General features: G+C 40.1%; 1 protein-coding gene across 1 annotated transcript in view; it reads left to right on the forward strand.

The window, feature by feature from the left end:
* The window catches only part of ogfod3 (2-oxoglutarate and iron dependent oxygenase domain containing 3), a 27,312-nt gene extending 5,649 nt beyond the window's left edge, over positions 1 to 21,663 (forward strand). The window contains exons 3-9 of the mRNA XM_073490039.1: positions 643 to 718; positions 855 to 897; positions 3,512 to 3,576; positions 4,236 to 4,292; positions 4,750 to 4,903; positions 8,693 to 8,816; positions 20,844 to 21,663. Of these exons, the coding sequence (XP_073346140.1) occupies positions 643 to 718; positions 855 to 897; positions 3,512 to 3,576; positions 4,236 to 4,292; positions 4,750 to 4,903; positions 8,693 to 8,816; positions 20,844 to 20,980 (656 nt within the window). The 3' untranslated portion in view covers positions 20,981 to 21,663. The remainder of the gene's footprint in view (positions 1 to 642; positions 719 to 854; positions 898 to 3,511; positions 3,577 to 4,235; positions 4,293 to 4,749; positions 4,904 to 8,692; positions 8,817 to 20,843) is intronic.
* The last annotated feature ends 708 nt before the right edge of the window (positions 21,664 to 22,371 follow it).

Consider the following 22,371-nt stretch of genomic DNA (forward strand, 5'->3'; position numbering starts at 1 on the left):
GAATGTCTTTTTTTAATTATTGTTTTTTCCAGCGAACAGTCCAAAACCCAGAGATATTCTGTTTACTTTCACATAAATCTATGTCCACAATACAGGATTTTAGCCCTTATTTATTTTCCACTTGCCAGTGTAAATCCCCAGATCAGAGGCAAATCGGCACTTGCTCCGTAGATAGCTTCGTAGCTCATTCCAATGTGCTGGATATAAACAGTAAAAGGAAATGATGACAAGGAAACATTCTGCTCAAATATTTATTGTATTGAAATCAAACTATTTCCTAAAATGCCAAACGCAATTTATTTCAATACACACATTTCCGACTGGATATAGCTGTCTGCCTTATCGCCTATGAAATCTGAAACAGTTTTCAGACTTTTCTTGGCAGAAAGAAGACTACAAATTGGAATTTTGTCATATTAAACATGTGGGCTGCTGTGAGTTCAAACTGCTCTCCAGTGTCTACAGAAAAGACCACGGAAGGTTCAAGCTTTGAGCAATAAAAAAAACACAAAAAAAACATTCTTAGAGATTGGAGGGAAGCCCTGAATTCTGTTGCATTAATGAGCAGAACTCTAATACACTCCTAACGTACCAAGATACCCCACTATTATCTGAATCTTCTCTCACATGTCTCTCTCCCAGGATGCACCCCTCAGAAGTGTGGCCGTGCAGTCACAGACAGCGTGGTGACGAGGGAGGAAGCTCAGGTCCTCAGGAGGTAAACACTGTTATCCAAAGTGCTATGTGTTGCATCTCACTCCCCTTTACTTCACCACTTGTTTTCCCATTCACTGTCTTCTATCTCTGTGGTGCAGTTGAATTGTTTTTAAATGCTACCTGTCTCTGACACACAGGCTGGCTGAGAGAGGGTTGGCGTTGGCTGGGTCAGAAGGAGGAGTGAGTATAACGTCAAATTAAATTGTTGGAATAAATTAACAGGAAGGCAGAGATAAATAGATAGCCGGTTAGTGTTTGCTTGACTGAATGGTGTTTAACTGTAATGAAGCCATTATTGTCTACGTTTTTTTTTAGTGTTTGTCTATTTACGAGTCATTTACCTCTCCTTACATTATTTTTTAAGGGCCCAAATGTGGTTCTGCATGTTTGTACCCATTGAACTTTTTTTTCTCACCACTTTCTAAAGCAAAAGGGAAACACAGTAAATCCTTTGTTATTGTGTTGTAGTCTTCGCTGTGGTACATTCAAGAACATCCCAACATCCAAGACCTGATGGTTGTCTTTTGAAAAGTAATGCACTGAAATGAAGTCAAGATAACAAACCAGAATAAAAAGGATAACTTGTATTTGGACATTCTTTGCTGAAAGAAGGTCAGAAGGTGACGTAGCTTTCCTTTTAAATAAATAAATAAATGGGGCAAATTTCCAAGTTTATGTGTAGCTAGTTTGAAATGACAATACTGGTATTTTTTTATTTTTGTCAACAAATCCCTTTAAAGGGCCAAAACCAACAAGTCCGTCTGAATCTCAATGCGTCCTATATTCCCTGTCTGTAGTTGGTAGTTAGTCAGTGGGAAGTCTAGCAAAGAGGGGTTCATCACGTCTTTTGCTGTGATCAGACCAGATGATATCAGCTGAGTAATAGCCCGTTCTGACAGACAAACATAGGGCGTCGGCAACTAAAATGCCTCTTGAGTGCGTCAGTTGGTCATTTTATCCCCTGGCTGATGTGCTTATGGGTTGCCCCATGATCCTTCGACAAAACGACTTACATGTTAGAATTAATTTGCTTTCCATGATGTGTCAGACATTGACCAATCGAACAGTAAGTGCTGTTCTGTGCAGTCTGTAAACATGGCAAAGTGAAAGTGAAAATGATGTTGGTGCTGCAATGTGGAACTGTGAACAGAGAGAGAGGTCATAGTGTTCGTTGTTTTTTGGGGAATTTTGTAATTGTTTTTTTCCGAACACAAACCGACATATCTTGCACAGGCTTTTGATGCCCTGATTACATTCTGGAATTTGGTGCGTAGCATCTTCTTGCCAATGACATCCCACATCCTGTGAAAGACTGCAAGCTATGGTTGGTCTGGGACCAACAAGAAATATTTTATTTTGCCAATTATGTGTGACTCTATAATCGCCCAATCAGACACAGTGACCGTCTAAAAGGGTTGATTCAGATTTTTTGAAGAGGGGTTGTATGAGATTTAAGATATCCAATGCACTGATGTGCACAATGTCAGCAGCAAAATGTATTTCATCCACCTAAAAAAGGCCTACCTATAAAATACAATGTCAGCTTCAGTGTATATATTTTAATGCTTCAACTCAAAATACAGCCCTTTCCTACAGTCAGATATATAAAATTCATATACGTGTATATACAGAATTTGTAGTTAACTGATTAAAACACACAAACGCACTGATACTAGGAGTATAACGATACACAGAAGTCACGATTTGGCTCTTACGCAGCTCAGTACGGTTCAGAAGTTTCAGCTGACCGGGAAGCCCAATTGATCCCACTTAACTGATTTAAAAGATGCAGGTGGATAGTCCAGCTCCAACGTTTCATTTGCGCTTGAGTCTGCCTCTCTGTGACTGACCCGCATGCCAATCAGCTTGTTGTGCTAAACTGAGCAGATATTGCTAACTGTGTACGGCTAAAAGCACCCATGCACAACTCGCACTTTTGTTCCCCGTTAACCGTCATACTGTGTAGTAAGTCTGCAGCTGCTGACACCAAACTGTGACCCCCGTAAGACAGTGTTTCGGCACGGATATACAAACCATTACAGTCCTATCTGACTGGCTGTACCTTATAGCAATGCTCATAATTTATCAGTCATTCTGTCCTCCTTTTAACATGAAGTAGGTTCTGTCTCCAATCCAAACGTGTTTGTTACCTAAATAATTCACTGTTTTTCAAGACTTTTGCCATGACAGTATTCTCAAGAACAGATCTCCATTCTCCACATTGAAATAAGCACATTCATTTAAGAATGCTACCAGTATCAGTCTAGAATGTTTATATTTGTCCAGGTTAAGATGCATGCAGTATGCTCTGACTTCACTCAGACACCCTGTTGTAATGGATCTCTCCTGACACTAGAAGGCAGCCTGGCACAATAAGCAGAACTCCAGCTTGATGAGCCACTCTGGCAGATAAAACATGGATTCATCTTCTTGTCCCGAGATGTCTGGATGTCCCTGGCATGCCCTACCCCTTGCTCTCTGTCCTCAGCAGGCTTGGTCCTCAGCCAATAAAGGAACTGTTTATGGAGTGTTAAAACACTTTAGTGAAGGGAGGGGAAGCAAAAGGAGGACTTCTGAGAAAATGACTTATTTTCTGGCTTGAGAAAAACAAAGGAGTGTCCCAAAGGAGATGACAAGTAATAACAAGTAAAGGGCAGAGTGAGAATGCCACAAAAAGGCCAGAGAGGGAACAACGCTTAATATATAAACAAAAACTGTGCCATGCATGTACAGTATGTCAACAACCAGCTTTTGTTTGTATGACTCATTTGTAATTTTTTCCTTTGCCCTGCAGGCTTCCATACTGGACCTGCACTCTGGAGCATTGTCAATGGGAAAGCAGTTTGTCAACATCTACAGGTTGGAAAGTTCACTTTGTCTGTATTTGTTCTTCTCTGTGTCACTTTTTGGTCCTGTACAAATGATATCCCGCATGATATGTAAAATTTACAGAAATATATCCACCCAAATACAGATACAGTCATCAATCTTACTGATGGTGGTCTGTGTGAGCTGTCTTCTACAGATCCAGTGACCCATACAGCCCTCATTCATCACTGCCAGCGAACCCATTTTTATTTGCATCATCTGCCCCTCTCTCCCTCCCCTATACCTCCTCCCTTCATTCATTTCACCCTCAGTTTCCTCTCGTCTCTCTCTCGTCCCACCGGGCAGGTGGCTGAGACCATATTCTCAGGGACTATGTGGCTGATTTTAATCAGGAAGTGATGACGATAGCGCTCCCACCCTTCACCCTCCACTGGGGACTTCCTCATGTGGAGCAGTCAGACGTTTAACTATCTGCTGTTCTTTGCACAGCTGGGTGGCACACCCGTCTGGGTAATGGTGCACTGTGCCGTGCCAGAAACTTTAATTTATGCTAACAGATCCCATCTCCTCTGCTCTTTCTCTCTCTGCTGTGTCTGTCCTTGTGTTACTGTCTGTTCATGTGTCTCTGATTGGCTTTGTCTGTGTCTGGAACTTTTTGTCTGTGATTGTGTGGCTTGATGTGGCTACAGGTATTTTGGGGATCAGATCGGCGATGTGTTTACACAAGAGGATTTCCAGCTTTACAGGTGACTAAGGAACCTTAATTAAAAATCAGCCATGCATTAATTGCACATTTTTAGAGTCTTGCTCCAAAATGTGATATCTGACATTTTTTGAAAAGTTACACACTCTCAAATGATGGTATATTGTCCACAATCATGGCAAACATATTCGGTTATAATGCCTTTGATAGCGTTCTCTTTTATTTGAAAAGGTACTGAATGATCAAAAGCTGATCAATGATCAGTATAGCCAGAAACATCATGAGCACTTAATTAAAAAGATATTGGATATTGTCACAAAGTATTTGCTCCTCATATTGTGATGAGAATTTAGTACTTCATATAACCTCAGATGCTGAGATTTCCTCTTGACGAGAGTTGCCCAAAGTTACTCACTGTATTGTGTACATAAGTCATACTTCCTCAAGTAATTAAGTTAGATCTTTCAGTCTGAAATATTGTGTCTGTTTTTCACCATTAGAGATGTGCGGGGGCGAATCCAGGCAGTTATTGCTGAGACGTTTGGTTTGGACCCGACTCTAATGTACCTCACCAAGCCCACCTTCTTCTCCAGAATCAACAGCACAGCAGCCAAGACCCAACACGACGAGTACTGGCACCCACACATAGATAAGGTAACAGAGCTGTGACACTTTCTACCATAGATATGTTGCAGAGAGGCTTTTGGTGCATTTGGTTGGGGGGGGGATATTGACTTCATCAAACAGATAATGTATCAGCTAGATGTGATCCAAAGTTTAAGTTTTAGAATTGAGTGCAAAAGAACATTTGTTGCATTTCTAATGACATGGCTGAGATGTTATTCGCTCACATTAAATGGGCTGACTTGAATCATCTTGATATCTTGAACGGACTGGCTGTACCTGAAAGCCAGGCTGATAATGGCTGTCATTACCAACCAGGGAACTAAGCTACTAAGCAAAGATCTGATACTTTTACGAGAGATGAAGAAACTTAAGGAAGATTGGTTTGACCTGATTGAAACACGTTTATCCACCCTTCCATAGGTGCACCAGGAGACTGAGCACCAAATGGAGAACTGTAGATGAGGCAGTTAATACTAGAGGCTATGCGCCAAGACCTGAAGTTAGGAAATAGACTTCTGAAGTCCACGTGGATTTTGGTTCCGACTGATTCAAGACGTGCTTGGAGACATTAAAGTAGACATTAAAATAGCCAACTTCTCAATTTTCCCCTCTCCTAGTGTTTCCCTATGGTATTACTCTTGTTGCTGCTGTTGCAAAGACAGTGTTAGCAACATGGCTACTGCAAGCAGCCTGGCTACTGTCCGAAGCAAAAAACAACAGCAAGAATCCCAATTTGACCTAGAAACCCTGATTTCAGTTATATGAAAAGGCAGATTAAAACACTCTGTTGTATTAAAAAGTAGGCAGGTTTTCTTACATACTGATTTAGTAGAATGAATGCCAGTTTTGAACTGTCTGTGGTCCTGATGGTAAGAGGAAACGCATATCAGTGGGGAAACCGACTTTGATACAGCACTGGTGCTCTATATTGAGTGAAAGCCTGTCTGACATCAAAATACAGGGCTGTGAGTCTGTGTCCAACCAGACCTGAAATCCAAATTAGCTGCAGAAAGTAGACTGAGGCATTTGATCATTTTCTAAATGAAAGTAATTAGATTTTTTGTCTGAATAATAATCTTTATAAAACAAGGATGTACATTCAGTTTATCTGTGCTAAGCAAATCCCCTTTGATTCTCTCCCAATCACTTCAACCATCAGGAGCTGCTGCAAGTTTTTCGATCTTGCTGTGCCAAGATTCTAGTTATTCATAAATAATTTCCTAAAAGGCAGCTTCTTAGGACGCACTCACAATTGGCCCAGTTGCTCTGTACTGTGCCAAAGCACGGCTGTCCCTCCTCCCCAGTCCCCCACTGTCCTGCGCTCACATTGCTCCGGCCGCAACTGCGCCTGAGCACAGTTACCTCTTGAACATACATCATCATGTTGTAGCACAGTAGCAGCACAATAGAGAACAACACATGACTAAGGGCGCAGTCACACTAGGTGATCCGTACCGTGCTCAAGCACATTTGACCCCCAAAGTGCAGTTTGTTTGACTAGTGTGAGCGATCCATACCGTGCTCAAGCACAGTACACTTCCTTGGCCCTGGCACAGTTGGAAGAGCTCTGATTTTGTTTCCACCAATTCCAACTGTGAAAAATGGCTGCTAAGTGCTCCACTATATTTCGCTGCCAGCTTTGTCTAGCTGCTGTTTGGTGCTGGGCAGGTAGCAGCCGGTTGATGAGGAAGAGTTTGAAAAATAAAAACACTGTGCTAGAAGATGGTAAAATATATTGATTATTGCAACCTTACAGGGTTGGATTACCAAACATACACAGATTTTTGCTCACATTTGCTAGTAACTGGAGAAGGGGTATCTGACATGATAATATCCTGCATATTATTTGAAGATTGAAAAACATCTGTTATAATTTTATATTGTTCTCTATCATTCATTTTGATGTGCGACAAATCATTTACATCTTTACAGCAATATTGTGGCAAGCAGTGGTTGCTCAGCAGTGACTGAGAGACAGGAAGCTTCTTTTAGCGATGTCAACCTTTTAATGACATTCGAGGTAAAGCAGGACAAATGCACTGATTGTGCTAATGGCGTTGTTGGGTAAAAGCTTGTTAGTGCACCTAGTTAGGGCCGGTGTCATTCGGTATCACGCTGGTTTCGATAGGCTACCTCATTAACAACACCCAACACACACACACGTGGCTTACTTGCTGCTGTCAAGTGTTTTCTATTAACCTTTTCATATTCTATACATTAATATTAAGGATTTTGTTACATTTGTAGTGAAAGTTTGGTCTTAAAAAGATCTGAAATTATAGCAGATTTGAGTATGTACCTTCTATTTGTCCAGTATATAATTACCTAATTAGGAGGTTATGTTTTCGCTCATGTCTGCTGGTTGATTGGATTGTCAGCAGGATTACACGATTACTAAACGGATTTCCACCAAACTAGGATAAAGAATGGGTCTAGGTCCAGAATACACCCCATTAGTCTTGGATAAAGGGACAGCTGCAGGAATTTTTTCTCAGTTTCTCTAACATTGCGAAATAGGGCATTTTTCAACATTATTTCTTATGGAATAACATTGTCCACAACAATTGTGTGTTAACTATAATAAAACTTGTACAATAACAAGATATATATAATTATCTGGATATGAAATTACCTATATCGTGATATGAGATTTGGTCTTATTAATGGCTGTATGTGTGAGCCAGAAATGTAAGTTTTTACTTAATTTGTAATTTGGGTGAATCTACTGTTCAGTGTGTTTTCAAACTGATTCAAGTGCTGTTGTTCCACCTTCCAAATCAACCAAGTCTGGAGGCAATTTTACAGGGATGATTTCTGCATTAATAGCGAGCTGCACTTCTTTATTTCAACTGCAAGACAGGCCGAGGTTCCGAATGAAAATACAACATTTGACATTAATGTCTGCACATATCATTTAGTTTAATTATGAAGGCCGTTTATCCCTGCCATGAATGAGATAAAACACTTTCTGTGCTGCCCTTTTACAACTGCTGCTATGACACCCTATCAGCAGTATGATCGATGGGGAGAAAATTCACCACCAAAGACGTCAGGGGCCATTTACATTTAAATGAGGGTTGGGTTAGCCAATAAGTCCCAAAATGGCAGGAGAGACAGATGGGGAAAAGAATTGGGTTCTTTCATATTACATATTTCCAGCTGTCGAGGGGCAGAGGGAGACGATGAGGTAACAAATATTAATATGGAGGTAAAAGCAAACAGGCTATGTTCCAAGAAATATCACAAGCAAAGTTAATATGTGCTAATAGCATTTTTTCATCTCTCCTTTATCCATTTCCTCATTTGGCAAGAGAAGAAAAAACAGATCAGTATTGTGACAGATGCCTCATCAGTTTATGAGTAATGGCAATAAATAAATAGTTTAAAAACCTTTTACAAAACAACAGAGATGTCTGCTATACTACATTAAATTGCAATGATCTTTATGAGCCCTCTGGTAAAAAAACATCAAATTTAAACTGAAGCATTTCTATCAGTTCAGGAGTTACCCGTAACATTTTTCCACTTTCTACTGTGTATATATGTATGTATATATATATTTATATACATATACGTGTGTATATATTTTCTATATATTTTTCTATATTCTTTATATATAAAGGTGGTGATCCTTATATTGATTTTGTCCAGAGGGGCTGCTAAAAAAGTTCCTTGCTGCTACTTTCAAGCACTGCTGTGCTTAATTATAGCCCCACAGAGCCACTAGCATGGCTGTAGAATTGGTATCAGTGTCAGTGTTTTGTGAACAGTCATGTTTTAATGTAGGTGCTCTCTTCCTCTCTCACACTTTGTCAGGTGACTTATGGCTCTTTTGACTACACCTCACTACTGTACCTGTCTGACTACGGCTCTGACTTCACTGGGGGAAGATTTATCTTCATGGACCAAAATGGCAACCGAACAGTGGAACCACGGACAGGTAAATTTGCCTAATGTAAGCTCTTTTCAGACAGAGGTTCCTCTGTAGTGATGCAACAAAGGTTCGCCTCTATACCGCCTTTGTATTTTCACACTGAACTGGCGCAGCGGCGACTTAAAAATAACATATACGTTTCACTCCTGAGCCGTGAATGCTCTTCTCTCGTGTCCCCTCCGAGGGTGTGGCTTATCCCTGCTTACACACACAGCAAATGAGGGGATCTGGTTTGATTGACAGTAACCTGAGCTGAAGACGTACACTCAGTGCAACACTAAAACTGAAATGAATGAGTGTTAGCCGCAGAGGGAAAAGGCAAAAATATTGCTGTTTTTCAATCGCGTCGCAACTCCAAATGCTGTTACCCAACCTACTGCTACCGAACCTGAACCTAGAACCAGTGGTGAGGATGCTTGTAGCTCCTCCGCTGCGGAGGAAAGCTAGCCCTGCCTTGTGAACTGAGACAGGTCCACACACTGGCAAGCACAGAAACACCGGCTTTGACCCGTCTTGGCTGTCAGAGAGGAAATACTCCTCCTGGCTCTACAAGACAGATATAGGTAAGGTTTGGTGTAAAAATAAATAGTAACTAGCGGACCCGTCTGGCTCTTACTCCCGGAGAGGGATGCTGTTTTCTAGAGGTATGAATTTTCACTGGCCTTAAGATTCGATGCAAAACGATTCTCGATGCATCACGATGCATCTTGATGCATCTCAGTGTATGGCATCCTCAATGATCTATATTACTGCATTGGCTACTTTTTCATCATTTAAATATCCCCTCATAATCAGACTACAGCGGTCTACAAAATAAAAGCTGCATCTTTTCAATATCTGTACCTCAGTACATAAACATTACAGAAACAAAACATTTATCCATCTGCAGTGCAGTGCCTTACACATTTGTTGTAACCTACAGTAATATTGCTTTAACATAGCAGCTTTAAGATAAGGCATTTATTGACTCTGCTGCACACATCTCTCTCAGAGTTGGATGGCAAAGTTGACAGCACCTCCTCAGATCTTGGCTGATTAGCTTGGCTTGCTGTTATCATTTATGGCTGCAGACATTAGCTTCAGGGGAAAATGGCTAACATGATTAGTAATTGTTGTGAGGCAGAAGTGGGGGCTCGTCCGACGTAACTTTATTGTCCAGCTGAGGCCGGATAATCAAAAAATCAACATAAGCTGCAGACTCCCGGTTATACTCTGTCTCTGCATCGATGCAGAATCTTCTTCGTCCGCATCGCAATGCATCTTATAATCGAGAAATTTCCACACCTCGACTGCCTTCTGGGGTGAAGTTCACCGAAGACTCGGTACGGGGGGCTGACTGGATCACAGTGATTTTTTTCCTCATTAAATTTGGTAATTTTTTTTCTATATAAGTTGCAGAAGTAACTACAACAACACAAACGTTTTTTGCCTGAAATCGCATCACATCACATAATCACCACCAGTAAACAGCTGGAGCTGCCTGCCTCTTGCTGCTGAAGACAGACGCAGAAGTGCGATGAAGCGTCAGTGGGACAGAAGGGGTGACCTCCGCTGGGGCATCAGAGGTGGAAAGGAACTGTCCCCCCATTCTGCCTCTGTAACTTTCACACAGACAGCGTGGCGGAATAACAGCGCAATATTCCTGCTGTGAAAAGGCAGTGAATGGGGCTTTAGTGTCATCTAGTGCTTTTTCCTGCTTTAGCTTAAAAGGCTGTGATCTGCCGTAAGGCAGGATAGTGTAAAATCCAGACTATCAGCAAACACCTGGTAACCCCTGGCTTTGTGTATATAAGCCTATTAATCCACACTTAAAGTAAGTGATGAAAGCTAGATGAAGGATTTCATTATCACAGCTATGCTTACTATTATAATTACTGTACTTGGCTGCATTAGGGAATCTGGCAGGCTCTAAAATGTGTAGCAAAGTGGGAGTAATCCTCTATAAGTGGGTAATCAGCAGCACAGACTGCTGTACAGTGAAGGTGCAGGGGATTAGGCTTTATTGCTTATAGTATCTGGAGGGTTTGACAAAATAACATCTTGATCTCATAGGAAATACAGTGGTCTGTTAATACTGTCTATATATATTTAAAGAACATATGAGTAAAGCTGTGATTGAATGGACATTTAAGAATTAAAAGCACATGGCAAAATGACCTACACCTTCCTGGAGTACCATGGGACGTCATTTAAATACAGGGGAATTGGATCAGTTTTCTGGGGAGCCTGTGGAAAATCGTGAAAGTTTCTGAGCTGGTCACTTTAAAGGAATGTGCCAGAATGAGTTTACCAACTTCTTTCAGACATCTGTTGAACTGAATTGTGAATTTTCTGCTCTTTTTGCTGTACTTGTGCTCTACTGTCTCTTTTTCCTCTTGTAAATGTTCAACAACACACACCTTGACAGTGTTTCTGAGCTCAAAAATAACGTCGAAAGGTCATGGAAGCAATCTGGTTTACTTATGGAACCTCAAAGAAAGTTGTGGATTCTTCCATGAGGGCCAAGTTGGAAAGGTTTTGTGTTAGTCAAGCCAATGTTATTGATATACTGCAGGTCAAGATCATAAATTTGTTTCAGGACTCTTCAGTCCAAAACTCAAAAAAGGAGAAAAAACTACAGAAAACGAGAATAAAGGAGAGATGGAGACAGTAGTAGCAATAGTCAAATTACAATATGGAGTAAAGTATTTCCTATATATGAAAATAGAGTAAATATAATACTGATCAAATATTCAGTTAAATAAGTTCAGGCCTGTCACACTAGAAAAGTGGCACTGTGAAATAGGTGGTGGCTTGGTGACATAATACATTTTCACATGTGAACTACGGACAATGTATTTATTCAATAAGTGTATTTATTTAGTTGTGAGTTTATTTGACAGGGACAATACATGTAGGCACTGTTACTTCTCATCAAAATGCAACCGATGCAATGTGTATAATCTTCCCTCACTGATTGCAAGCTGTACCTCTTTTTGTTGAGCACTTTGTACTCCGGCAACAGATGTTTGTGTGACAGTGGAAACTAGGCACTGTCAAGATGCTACCCTAAACTGCAAGCTGTTATCGATTTGTCAATGGCACGTATTTATGTGTAAAAGTTGAATTTTATGCATAAGATGTCTGCAGATTTAGCTGATCTGCTGATTGCAGCAATTCCATTGAAATAAATCGATTGAGCTCCAAAATGTTGCTGTTTGCTGGTGGTGTGACCGAGCCCTTGACAAGCTTCAGGCAAAAAGTGTAATTTGCAATAAAGTCAGCATCTCAGAATCAAATTTCCCTGCTTTGCTCTAAATGTGGCATCTGTAAACGGCATTGCTCCTCAATGAGCGGAGGCTTAGTGAATCTGTTCAATATGGAAAACATGTCCTGAGGCCGTTACCTCTTACTGACAGCATTACTTCCACTCTATCATATCTGACAGCAAACCATCCCCTGCTGTCTCTGTTCACCTTGTCCCTTCCTTCCCTTTTTCCTCCACCACAGTTTCCACTTTCCCTTTATCTCATCCATTGTCCATCATCACCTGCCCTCTAATCCAACTTCTCTGTCACTTTTAATCAACGGCAATTCAAAATGTCAGTCCTCCCCCTCTCTTCTCACCTACAATTTTTCAGTTTTCCTCCCGCTTCCTGCTCCTCCATGTCATCCATCCTGACTCTGCCATCTCTCCCCATATGCCTCAGTCTCTTACCCAGTCAGTGAGCAACAGTGAAGCACCCTGGGCCATTGACAGTGTCCCATGATGGAGTGGTGAGGGACGTTGACTGAAGGACTTATGGTAATAGGTGGTGACTGCATCTTTCCTGCCGCCTTGTCTCCTGTGACTTGTTTTTGTGAATAGCATAGCCGTCTTGCATCAGTGAAGTGAGAATAACCTTCAGACAACAAAGAGAATGGTGACAGAGTGATCTCAAACCTGCTGGGTGAAGAAGAGGAGGGATAGGACATGAGGGAAGTAGGTCGACCTCTCGCTGAGGTTTTCCTCAATAGATTTCTTATACTCAGTGGAGTTGGCGCTTGCTCAAGAATCAAAATAAGATGGACCTGTCAAAGCTAAAGTCTGTCACTATGATTTTTATTCTGAGAAGGTGCATCAAGTAGGAAACCCAACAAAACACAATGCATAATGCATCAATAGCCCGGATCATTTATTTCTCCCTGCTGAAACACACCTCACCTCATCACGTCAACTGTTCGGGTTACATGCTGGGCAGCTGACTGACAGGTTTTGAGTTGGTGAGAGTCTGATCATCATATCTGGACGGATGATGATTAGCTGAGATAATCATGGCTCATTGAGGTGACAGCGGCAAATAAGGGGCAATTATAACACCAGGAAAACAATCAGGACTTGGCTGTCGGAGAGAGCATAAGTCAAAAATGAAGTGAGAGTGAGCATCAGGGGGATGGAGGTGCGAGTGTTGCTGACGTTGCGGAGGAAGTAAGATAGGAGGAAAAAGAGTGGAAGATTAGAAAAGAAGAAGAGAGATGACTGATGGATTTGCAAAATGTGAAAGCATCCCCGATGGGGAGATGAGAGATGGTATGGAAGGTGGACGGAAAATGGCTGGGAGATAGATAAAGAGTAGATATGTGATATGTGATGAGAGATAACGGCTTTGGCTGGGAATGGCCGAATTGAAGGACCAGTCGGGGTTAACCTGCCAGCTTAGACAACCACAGGGGAATTAGATAACGTCGGCTGGGCTGCTGCCTTAAACCCACCAAGCTTGACCTTGGTGGGTTTGCTTCTGCACACATACAGACACTGAATACAATGAAATGTATGGTGTGATTCTTGGCACATAACAGAGCTGATTCACATTGCTGTCTGTGTGTGTATTATTATTTTTTTTTTACGTTACTTTAAGTAAAATGATTGGCGCACACATATAAAAGTTTTCCAGTTGTTTCGAGGACATTTCCAGTCCACTGGGTCTTCAGTGGGAGTTGGTAGTCTGTGCTATTTGTGCTGGTTCTTGCAGAAGACAGTTAAGAAATCGGGCTGCTTTGTTTACCTTTCACGTTTGTGTTAACGAAGTGGGCATTAACGAGGATAACAGTAGTTACTGGATGTAACTTTAGCTCTATGAGTGTTTAGCCCTTTAACTTCATGTAATGACGGACAAATTATTTATTAATGTGCTAAAACATTCATGACAGTGTTGCAAAATTCATGTTGTAGCAGAACGTGACACCAGTGACAAAACTGGGATACTGCCCACTCCTACTTCTCCATTTTTCTGACCACCAGTCCAAAACCCAAAGTTATTGAATTTGCAATGAGATAAAACATAGAAAAGCATCAATTCCTGGAACCAGACCTAAAACAATTGATTCTGTTGTTGAGTAGTTTCCTGTAAATTCTCTGACCGATTCAATGATAAATAGTTTCAATGATAGTGATATAGTCACTTTTTATTGAAGTTAGATATTATATTTTGTAAAACGGTTTGTTTTTATGATGTTAGGAAGTGGTGTTAAAAGGTGGTTTGGAAACCCAAAAATTGTATACCAATATTGCAAACAAGTGACGTTATATCTAAGAGCAGTGGAAGCCTCTACTGTGCTCAGTGCTGCTCTATAGGCTAATGCATGGAGGGAAGGGAACAAATGGAAAATATTTATATTACTTTCCTTCCTCTTTTGGGTTTTAAATTGTAGCCCTGGTCTGAGTCACAAAGTAATCCAGGTAATTGCATTTGGGAGTGTATTTTCCACCTGAGATCTATCCAGAATTTTCATTTTTAATTAACTGTCAGCCCAAGTCATCTACCTTTGACTGTCATCCCAGCCTCCCAAGAGACACCCTACAGCCTGTGTGGTACACTAACCTACACTAATTAATTTTGAGGCTTGGTGAAATGGGAACAATCGATATGTTGACTGGACAGTGCGTCGATGAGTTGTGCGCCTTGTGACTGTGCTTGTGGTGTTGTATGGGCTTTCCGCTCGAGCAGGAGCCCTTGGTATCAGAATCGGATGAGTCACGCACAATTTAGCTTCTTGTTAGCATTGCACACTCAACCTGCTTGTCACTGAAGTTAAAGACCTCATTTAGTGCAAATCAGTGATCCGTGGCTGTTATAAGCAAAAAAAGATTAAAGGCGTGACCTGAAGAGCAGGAGATAGTGTTGAAATGATGATGAAATGATGTTGATAAAGTTAAGTGCTTTCTCAGTGATAGCAACTAGTGTGGCAGTAAAGTCAAACTCAGAATCTGTGATTGCTCATCATGACTTGTACTTAAACGGAAGAAACAGATGCTGTGGTGTTTCTGTAGTGCGCTCTCTGACATCACATCAACACGTTTGAAGTGCTCAGGCATATTTTTTTTTAACTTCCTATTGATAGAATTTTAATTTCAGTACAGATGAAGTCTCTTAAAACTTCCCGTTCCTCTGTGACGGCGTCCTAACTGGTGCACGATGGGTCCGTGCTCGGACCTGGTCGAGTCCATGACTGGAAAGAGATCCCCCGTGATGACATAGTGAACGCGGGGCCGAATCGTAACGCCCCTAAGCGGCATGTGTGGAAACCAGTTGCAGTGGTTTATCTATCCACAAGGAGGAGCAGTGATGGTGGAAGCTGAAGCATTACTTTAGCGTGAAATCAGCTGTTCTTACTGTATCATGTGCATACAGTATTTGACGTGTGTGAGATAGTGGGATTCCGACACAGAGCCTTTTAATGATTATAAGGCTACCATCAATATTATTCTTCAGCTTTTTGTTTTTCAACAGTACTGTATGAAAATGAAAGTAATATGGCTGGGGAATTAATGATTTAACAGCAAGGAAAAAACTGTGTGCAGCACTCGTCTGAGTTAAAATAACTCACTGTTGACTTTTGGTTTCACACTGGACACAAACAGTGGCCTCCTGGAGTAACAATTTCAACATTGTAAAACATCATGTCTCATGTACCATTCACTCCACCTTTCACTAATGATTGGTTACCATAGTTATTGCATTGCTTTTCCATTACAGTTTTTAGAATTGGCTATTATATCCTATCCAACCTTTTCAGCCGCTCAGCAGACCAGCCTAGTAAGAGGCATGAATTTAATGACAGCACTGCTAGTCCAACAGTTTCTAAGAAACCTGTTTCAGTCTGTGGAGTGTGAATGATTATACCAGGCTGTTCAACATGAATCATGTTTGTTCCAAGTCCAAAATGTCCCATTCAGTTATACATGTAGAGCTGAATAAATTAGTCTATTAGTCAATTAGTTCATCGTCAAGAATAAATCTGCAGCTTTTTTAATAATCGGTTAAATGTGCCAGTCATTCACAGATAGTTTCTGGTTTTAGGTTGTCAATTTGAGGATTTTTAGCTTTTTTGTTTTATATTGTAGTGAAAAATGTCGCCATACCGTCATAAGACTGTGACGATATCTACCTACCCATCATGTTGCTTTTTTGCTCATAAAGTTCATGCATCTAACGAGGGAAATCGGTATGAATGCATTCTATTATCTGTCATTGTCATTGTATTGTTCTGTTTGAACTGCAGAGGGGGCAATCATACTGCTCAAGAAGACAGGCTTGTTGTCCTGCCTCCGGTTGGTTGTCTTTGTTGGTTGAGTTCTCTGTGCTAGACTCAAGCTATTAACTCACACAAGCTCCGGTAATGTCTGTTTGTGGCTGTGTTTGAGCTGTATTGACTTCACTCCCCTGGTAGTCCAACTGTACACCCAGAGAGAGTGAGGGATTGCTACTGACTGCTGTATTGTTTTGCTATTGAATATAGTCCATCATTCATCGCCAAAAAAATTCATGGCTACTTTTTACACATGCCTAAGTCATGGCCAGCTTCTTTTATTTTACTATAGAAGGAAAGCAGAAGTACTGAAAGTAAAAAGTAAAAACAAATTGTTAACAAATAATAGATGCTGTACACATCACATTTATTACTAAAGGTATTGTGATGATATCGTACCATGAGTTTTTGGTATCGTTACATCCCTTCTTCTTTCTATGCAACATATGCAGGATTACAGTCAAATGTCTAAATTACTATCAGGTTGTTATATGAACTGTCAAAGGCAATGGGAAATTTGTGTTCGTATGAGTAAATCACAGTTAGCACGCACATGCCGGACACACGGAGCAAGCACATGTGGGAGTCAGGATGGCAGAGAGCACTAAGTGAAGACAGGGGAGTCTAGTGGCTGCTGCTCAGAGACTAATTGATCTGGGAAATTGTGTGCGTGCGTCCTGGAGACCAAACCACCCACACGTAACTACGGCAATGTTCTGTACAGCTGCTCAACTTTATTAAAGGAGACTCAACATTAAAGAGACTTGTCTGCGTCCGCGTTTTCACAGACACGCCTGGGGTGAAGTTAAAACTCAGGACCTGACAGACAGCATGACATAGTCATTTGTGATTTCACTCAATAACAAATATGAATTTCAGAGGTATTTTGGTCTTAATTTCTAATAGATTGCTGCACTTGATTGTAAATTGAAGTCCAAATGCTACAGGGCCTAGTAAATATTTAAATATACTTGAGTGTTTTAGGATTCAGTCTATAATAACAGTTATTTTAGCTCTTACACTCAAACAGAACCTGATTATTTTTTTTAGACAAGGAAGACTCCACACCCTTGGACACATGGGTTGTAAATAATATAAGATCAGTACTGGGAGGCAGGGCCTCATAGACTTTGCTAATCCAGTCATGTCCTGAGTCGGGACTGCTCCCCTCTGCCTTTTCATAAGAGGCAGAGTTTATTGAAATGGATTGATTCCTGTAAAAAAGTATATTGCTCTGACTCAGGTAAACAAAAGAATACTTCTCTAATTTGGCTCAAGTAAACGGTTTCAAATATGCCCTAATTAAGGTTGTTTATTCTCTAAGTAAACCTGGGCCTCTCCAATATCTCCTGGGGTGACTCGGGTATAATTTGGCAAAAATTCCACAGTTGGATGCATTCGATTTCTCTGGGCGTTGCACAACTTATCTTTTGCATTAGGTTAAGAATTTATGATCATGACTTGTGAGGGTGTCAGACACACTCCTATGGACTCAGCTGAAAGTTAACACTTTTACCTCAGAATAAGACCTCACTTTTTATGAAGCTTCCCACACCAAATTCTAGCAAGTAGTGGGACTACTTTTTAGAGAGAATGATGTTGCTGTTTATCAGCATCAGCATTAGGATAATTTATTGTAGTTTTCTGACTGTTGCAGTTTGGAGGAGGCTGTCAAGGACAAACTCTTCTTTATGCCAAGGTTTTATGTGTATTGGAAAATAACTTCAATCTGATTCCAATTATTAATTAATTTCATAATGATATTTACCGATACAACATTTACATAGAAACATAAATATATTGTCTTTGTACTGTTTTCAATTGGGTATGTGTCAAAAAGGATAAGCAACCTTTTTTGGAGTTGGGGTTGTAGTTAACAGGGGCTACCTGACTTATTATGAGATCTTACATTTACACACTATGAGTCTAGAGTTTGTTACTCTAGTGCAGCCATTTCCAAACTAAGAATGACGTGGCCCTATTTATATCTTCCAGGGCCCACTCAAAATTTTAACTCTCTGATCAACACGACACTAAAGTGAAATATTTCCTAAAAAATAAATAATAAAAAAATAACACCTGATTTAACTCCCTTGTTTTATCAGTTCTGATTACCTCATTATGTAAGTGAATATTTGATTATAAACATTTTATGATAATTTTGAGCTTGATTACAAAAATGAAAAGGAAAAACGTTTATTTAGTTATTGTAAATGACCTCTCGCGGCCCACCTGCAGTACCTTCACAGCCCGTGTTTTGGGAATCACTGCTTCAGTTCAATCCCTCATTCAGCATTTTTTTCATTGGTGTTTCTAAAAAAAAAATAAAAAAAAAATGAATGAAGCATGTTCATGGGGCTTACTGATATTTAGTGATCAGCATTGTTACAAATTTTAATGTTAATATGAGCACAAATCTGAAATACGAAAGCTCTGTGGTAATTTGAAGTAAAAAAAAAAATAATTAAAGAAAAGTTAAAAAATAAAACTAATCAAAGTAAATGTGTAAAGGCTGGTCTCATTGTTAGTATAAACTGTTCTCACCCTTTCTAACTTCACTGAGACAAGCATCTCTTGGTTTCTGAATAATGTCTTGTAAATGCCCTGGAAAGTGATTTCTGGAGGAGTGAACCCTAATGAATACTCTACATTAAATTTCCCTCCATTGTGTCTCAACTAATCTGCTCTGCTGACTACTGAATCTGCCAGGCCCTTCACAGTAAATACTGGGAATGTTATATTGACAAGTGCAAGGGATTATTTTCGAAGATTATTCCTTTGTGCTAAAGCCGTGTGGCTAATTTGAGCAGTTGAAAATGCCGTCCTTTTCAGTTACATAAAACAAGCAGACCACCAGTTATTGTCTTGCTGCCCATTTTATGTTTTTTGTTTATTCATTTTCTTTCTTTTTATTTCCCGTTCTTTGGGTTTTCAATGTGAACTCCATTGTTGAACTGAGCACTGATTTCCTTTGACATCGTCAGCTAATACCCTGCCAGGGGGATTTATCCTACTCCTATACACACACACACACACACACACACACACACACACACACACACACACACACACACACACACACACACACACACACACACACACACACACACACACACACACACTGTTGGCATTCCTTGGACAGAAAGTAGAGCAAACAAATTGGTCCACAATAATTCCATCTTTTTATTCATATTCACATTCATGAGATAACCCTTTCAAAAAGCAAAGAAACTGGAAGTTTTGTAACAAAACAAGAGTCTGCAAACTTTTCAAATATAAATCTCTTAATCATGGGTACAACCGCAGACTTAGATATGTAAACATTAATGCAAATGTCGATCTAAGAGGGAGCAGATTGTGTTTAGAAAGAACCAGACTGGCTGGTAAATGGTAATAGCTCATTAGCTGGCCCAGCGAAGCAAAGCCTCTGATAAATGAAGAGACTTTACCCCAAGGCAACCTCCCAAAGCTCACACTGTGAGTCAGTTCAAGAAAAAAAAATGTTTTAAAAATGTTTAATATCAGACAGTCAAAAGAATGCATTTCAAAATACAATCCTGTAGTAAGATGAGCGTGTCCTTATGGCCACTTTATCTCTTCAGGATTCAGGCTTCTGTCTTTGCCTTTTTGTGTTTCAGATAGCCTGCATACTTCTGGAATAAACAGTTCAACATGAACAATCAACAGTTCCAACATTTGGGGGAATACGCTTATTACTGTCTTTCTTAGACTGAGATGAGGATTCATCTCAGTCTTTTAGCTGTGTTTAGCCTAGCTTAGCTTAAAGACTGGAGGCAGAGGTGAACAGCTAGCTTAGCTCTGTCAAGTTAAATAAATATTCTTCTAGCTACCAACACAGCTAAAGATTAATAATTAACATTTATTTGGAGCTTTAAAAAAAACAGTAACACACGATCAGTAAGGGGCAGCAAGTCAATATCTGGGAATGACAGAAAATTAGTTTTTCCTGAACAAAATTTTCCCTTGCTAGGCACCAAGCTTACCATGTCCACACTCCAGTTCTGTATGTAATTCAAACATAATGTTAAAATCAATCTTATTATCTTAGTCTTAGAAAGAAAGCCAAATAATGGTTATGTGTGAGTAATCAGCCCAAACAAGTATCCAGTACTGATAATGTACTTTTTTCAAGTACGAGTATCATGAGAGTAAAATGTGTCAATATCCTATATATTAATTTGGTAACTGTCTGAAGATTTTATTCATTCAGGTTTATAGAAAACTTGCTCTGTAAATAGTTCTTACTCTTGTGAGAAAACATTCCAAGGCTGTTCTGTAAAATTTTTCTAATAAATATAACAACTTCTGATCAACCGAGATCAATTTAAGCCTTAAATTAACAACTTCGGATTAGTTGCGCCCATCCCTACTGAATGAGCATATTTCCCAAAATGTTGAACTACTCCTTTAACCATTTTTCCCTCCTTTGTCCTAAACAGTCCCTCTCATTCTTTCTTTGCCCAGGAAGAGTCTCTTTCTTCTCTTCCGGCTCGGAGAACCTCCATCGCGTGGAGAGGGTGAAGTGGGGGACGCGCTACGCCATCACCGTGTCTTTCACCTGTGACCCTGCACACGGCATCTCTGACCCCGCCCTGCCCTGAGGCACCCGCTGGTGACAGCAGCGTTCACTGGCTTGGAAAAGCCCTGCAACAAAGAGAGGGAGCAAAAGGGAGAGACAAGGAAGAAGGGAGATTTTATATGGAGGTTTTGCTTGTAACATCGGTACACTGTAGCTTCACGGTCGATATCTGTAATTTTCTGTCATTCACAGATAATGACTCGCTGATTGTGCTACAGATAAAAAGCACATGCTTTTACCTTCTCGTCTGGAGAGGTGTTTTCCTATTTGTGACAGACCTTTGTATTTTTATCCAGTTTTTCTACAGCAGTTTTTTTTTTTATTATTGCACCATTATACTGTAATTGCAAGTAGTAGGAGTGTTCCACAATCTGTTCCTCTTGACCGTTGGGGTGGATGGCTTAAGCGGAGATTGCCTTTTGTCTGAGTGGTGTCAAAGAGGCTAAAGTAGGATTGTGTGTTTTCCACATGCCTCTGTGTTTTTCATTTTAAGGAGAGCTGTGACTTCTTTGGAGAACAGACATAAATCTGGTGAATAGACCGTACTTCACAACATCCCTGCTCATACTACCCAACACCAATGACCCAGGAGGTGTTTTCTTCTGAGAAGAACTCTCTCCTTGTTGAAGACTCTTTCCAGTATGTTACCATGTACGTCAGTGGTTGGTGAGGACGGGTTAAAATAAAATACTGGCAGAATCAGAAGTCCTTGTCTCTTTGGTTCATGTTTAGCTTTCTTTAATCTGTTTTTCAGCACACTTGAGTCGTCAGATTAATATTCAGTTTTCATTAAAGTAATAAGTATCATTCTTGTGTCTGCCTATTTTTGATTGCTCTATTGCCCTGAACAATACACCATCTCCATTATCATTTCTGCTTTATAGTTTCTGGAGTTTTAAATCCATTGTTGGGTATACACGTCAAAAAAACAGTTTCAACCTTTAGCTTTTGACAGGCTTAAATGCTTGTTCTTTCTTTGGCCTTTGATTAATGACAGCTTCCTTCTCTTATGATCATCTGATTTTGAGTGAACTTTCTCATTATAGTATGTGGGATCATACGTTAAAAGGGGTCTAAAGTCAATAGCAGTGTGGGTCTTGTTGCATGAGATTTAAATTACTTTTAAGTGTCACTTAAAAGTAATTTAAAATACCAGGAGCAATTTACATTATAAGACCATAAAGTGGTTGTGTGTGTTTTGATTACTTTCATTCACATATATTTTAAATGCAAACCCTTCAACAACATTTAGAAACAACATTAGAAATTCAAAAGTATTTTTACTGCTGTATTTCCCCAGACTCCCATAGCAGCCATGGGAAAACATGATTTTGTTTTTTTGGCTCAGCTGGTTCTGACTTGGGGTAGCTATGCTTTCAACCAGAAGGGAGTTCTATTGTTGTGGTAATTGGG

The sequence above is a fragment of the Pagrus major genome, chromosome 20 (assembly GCF_040436345.1).
Source record: "Pagrus major chromosome 20, Pma_NU_1.0".
In the NCBI taxonomy this organism is placed as follows: domain Eukaryota; kingdom Metazoa; phylum Chordata; class Actinopteri; order Spariformes; family Sparidae; genus Pagrus; species Pagrus major.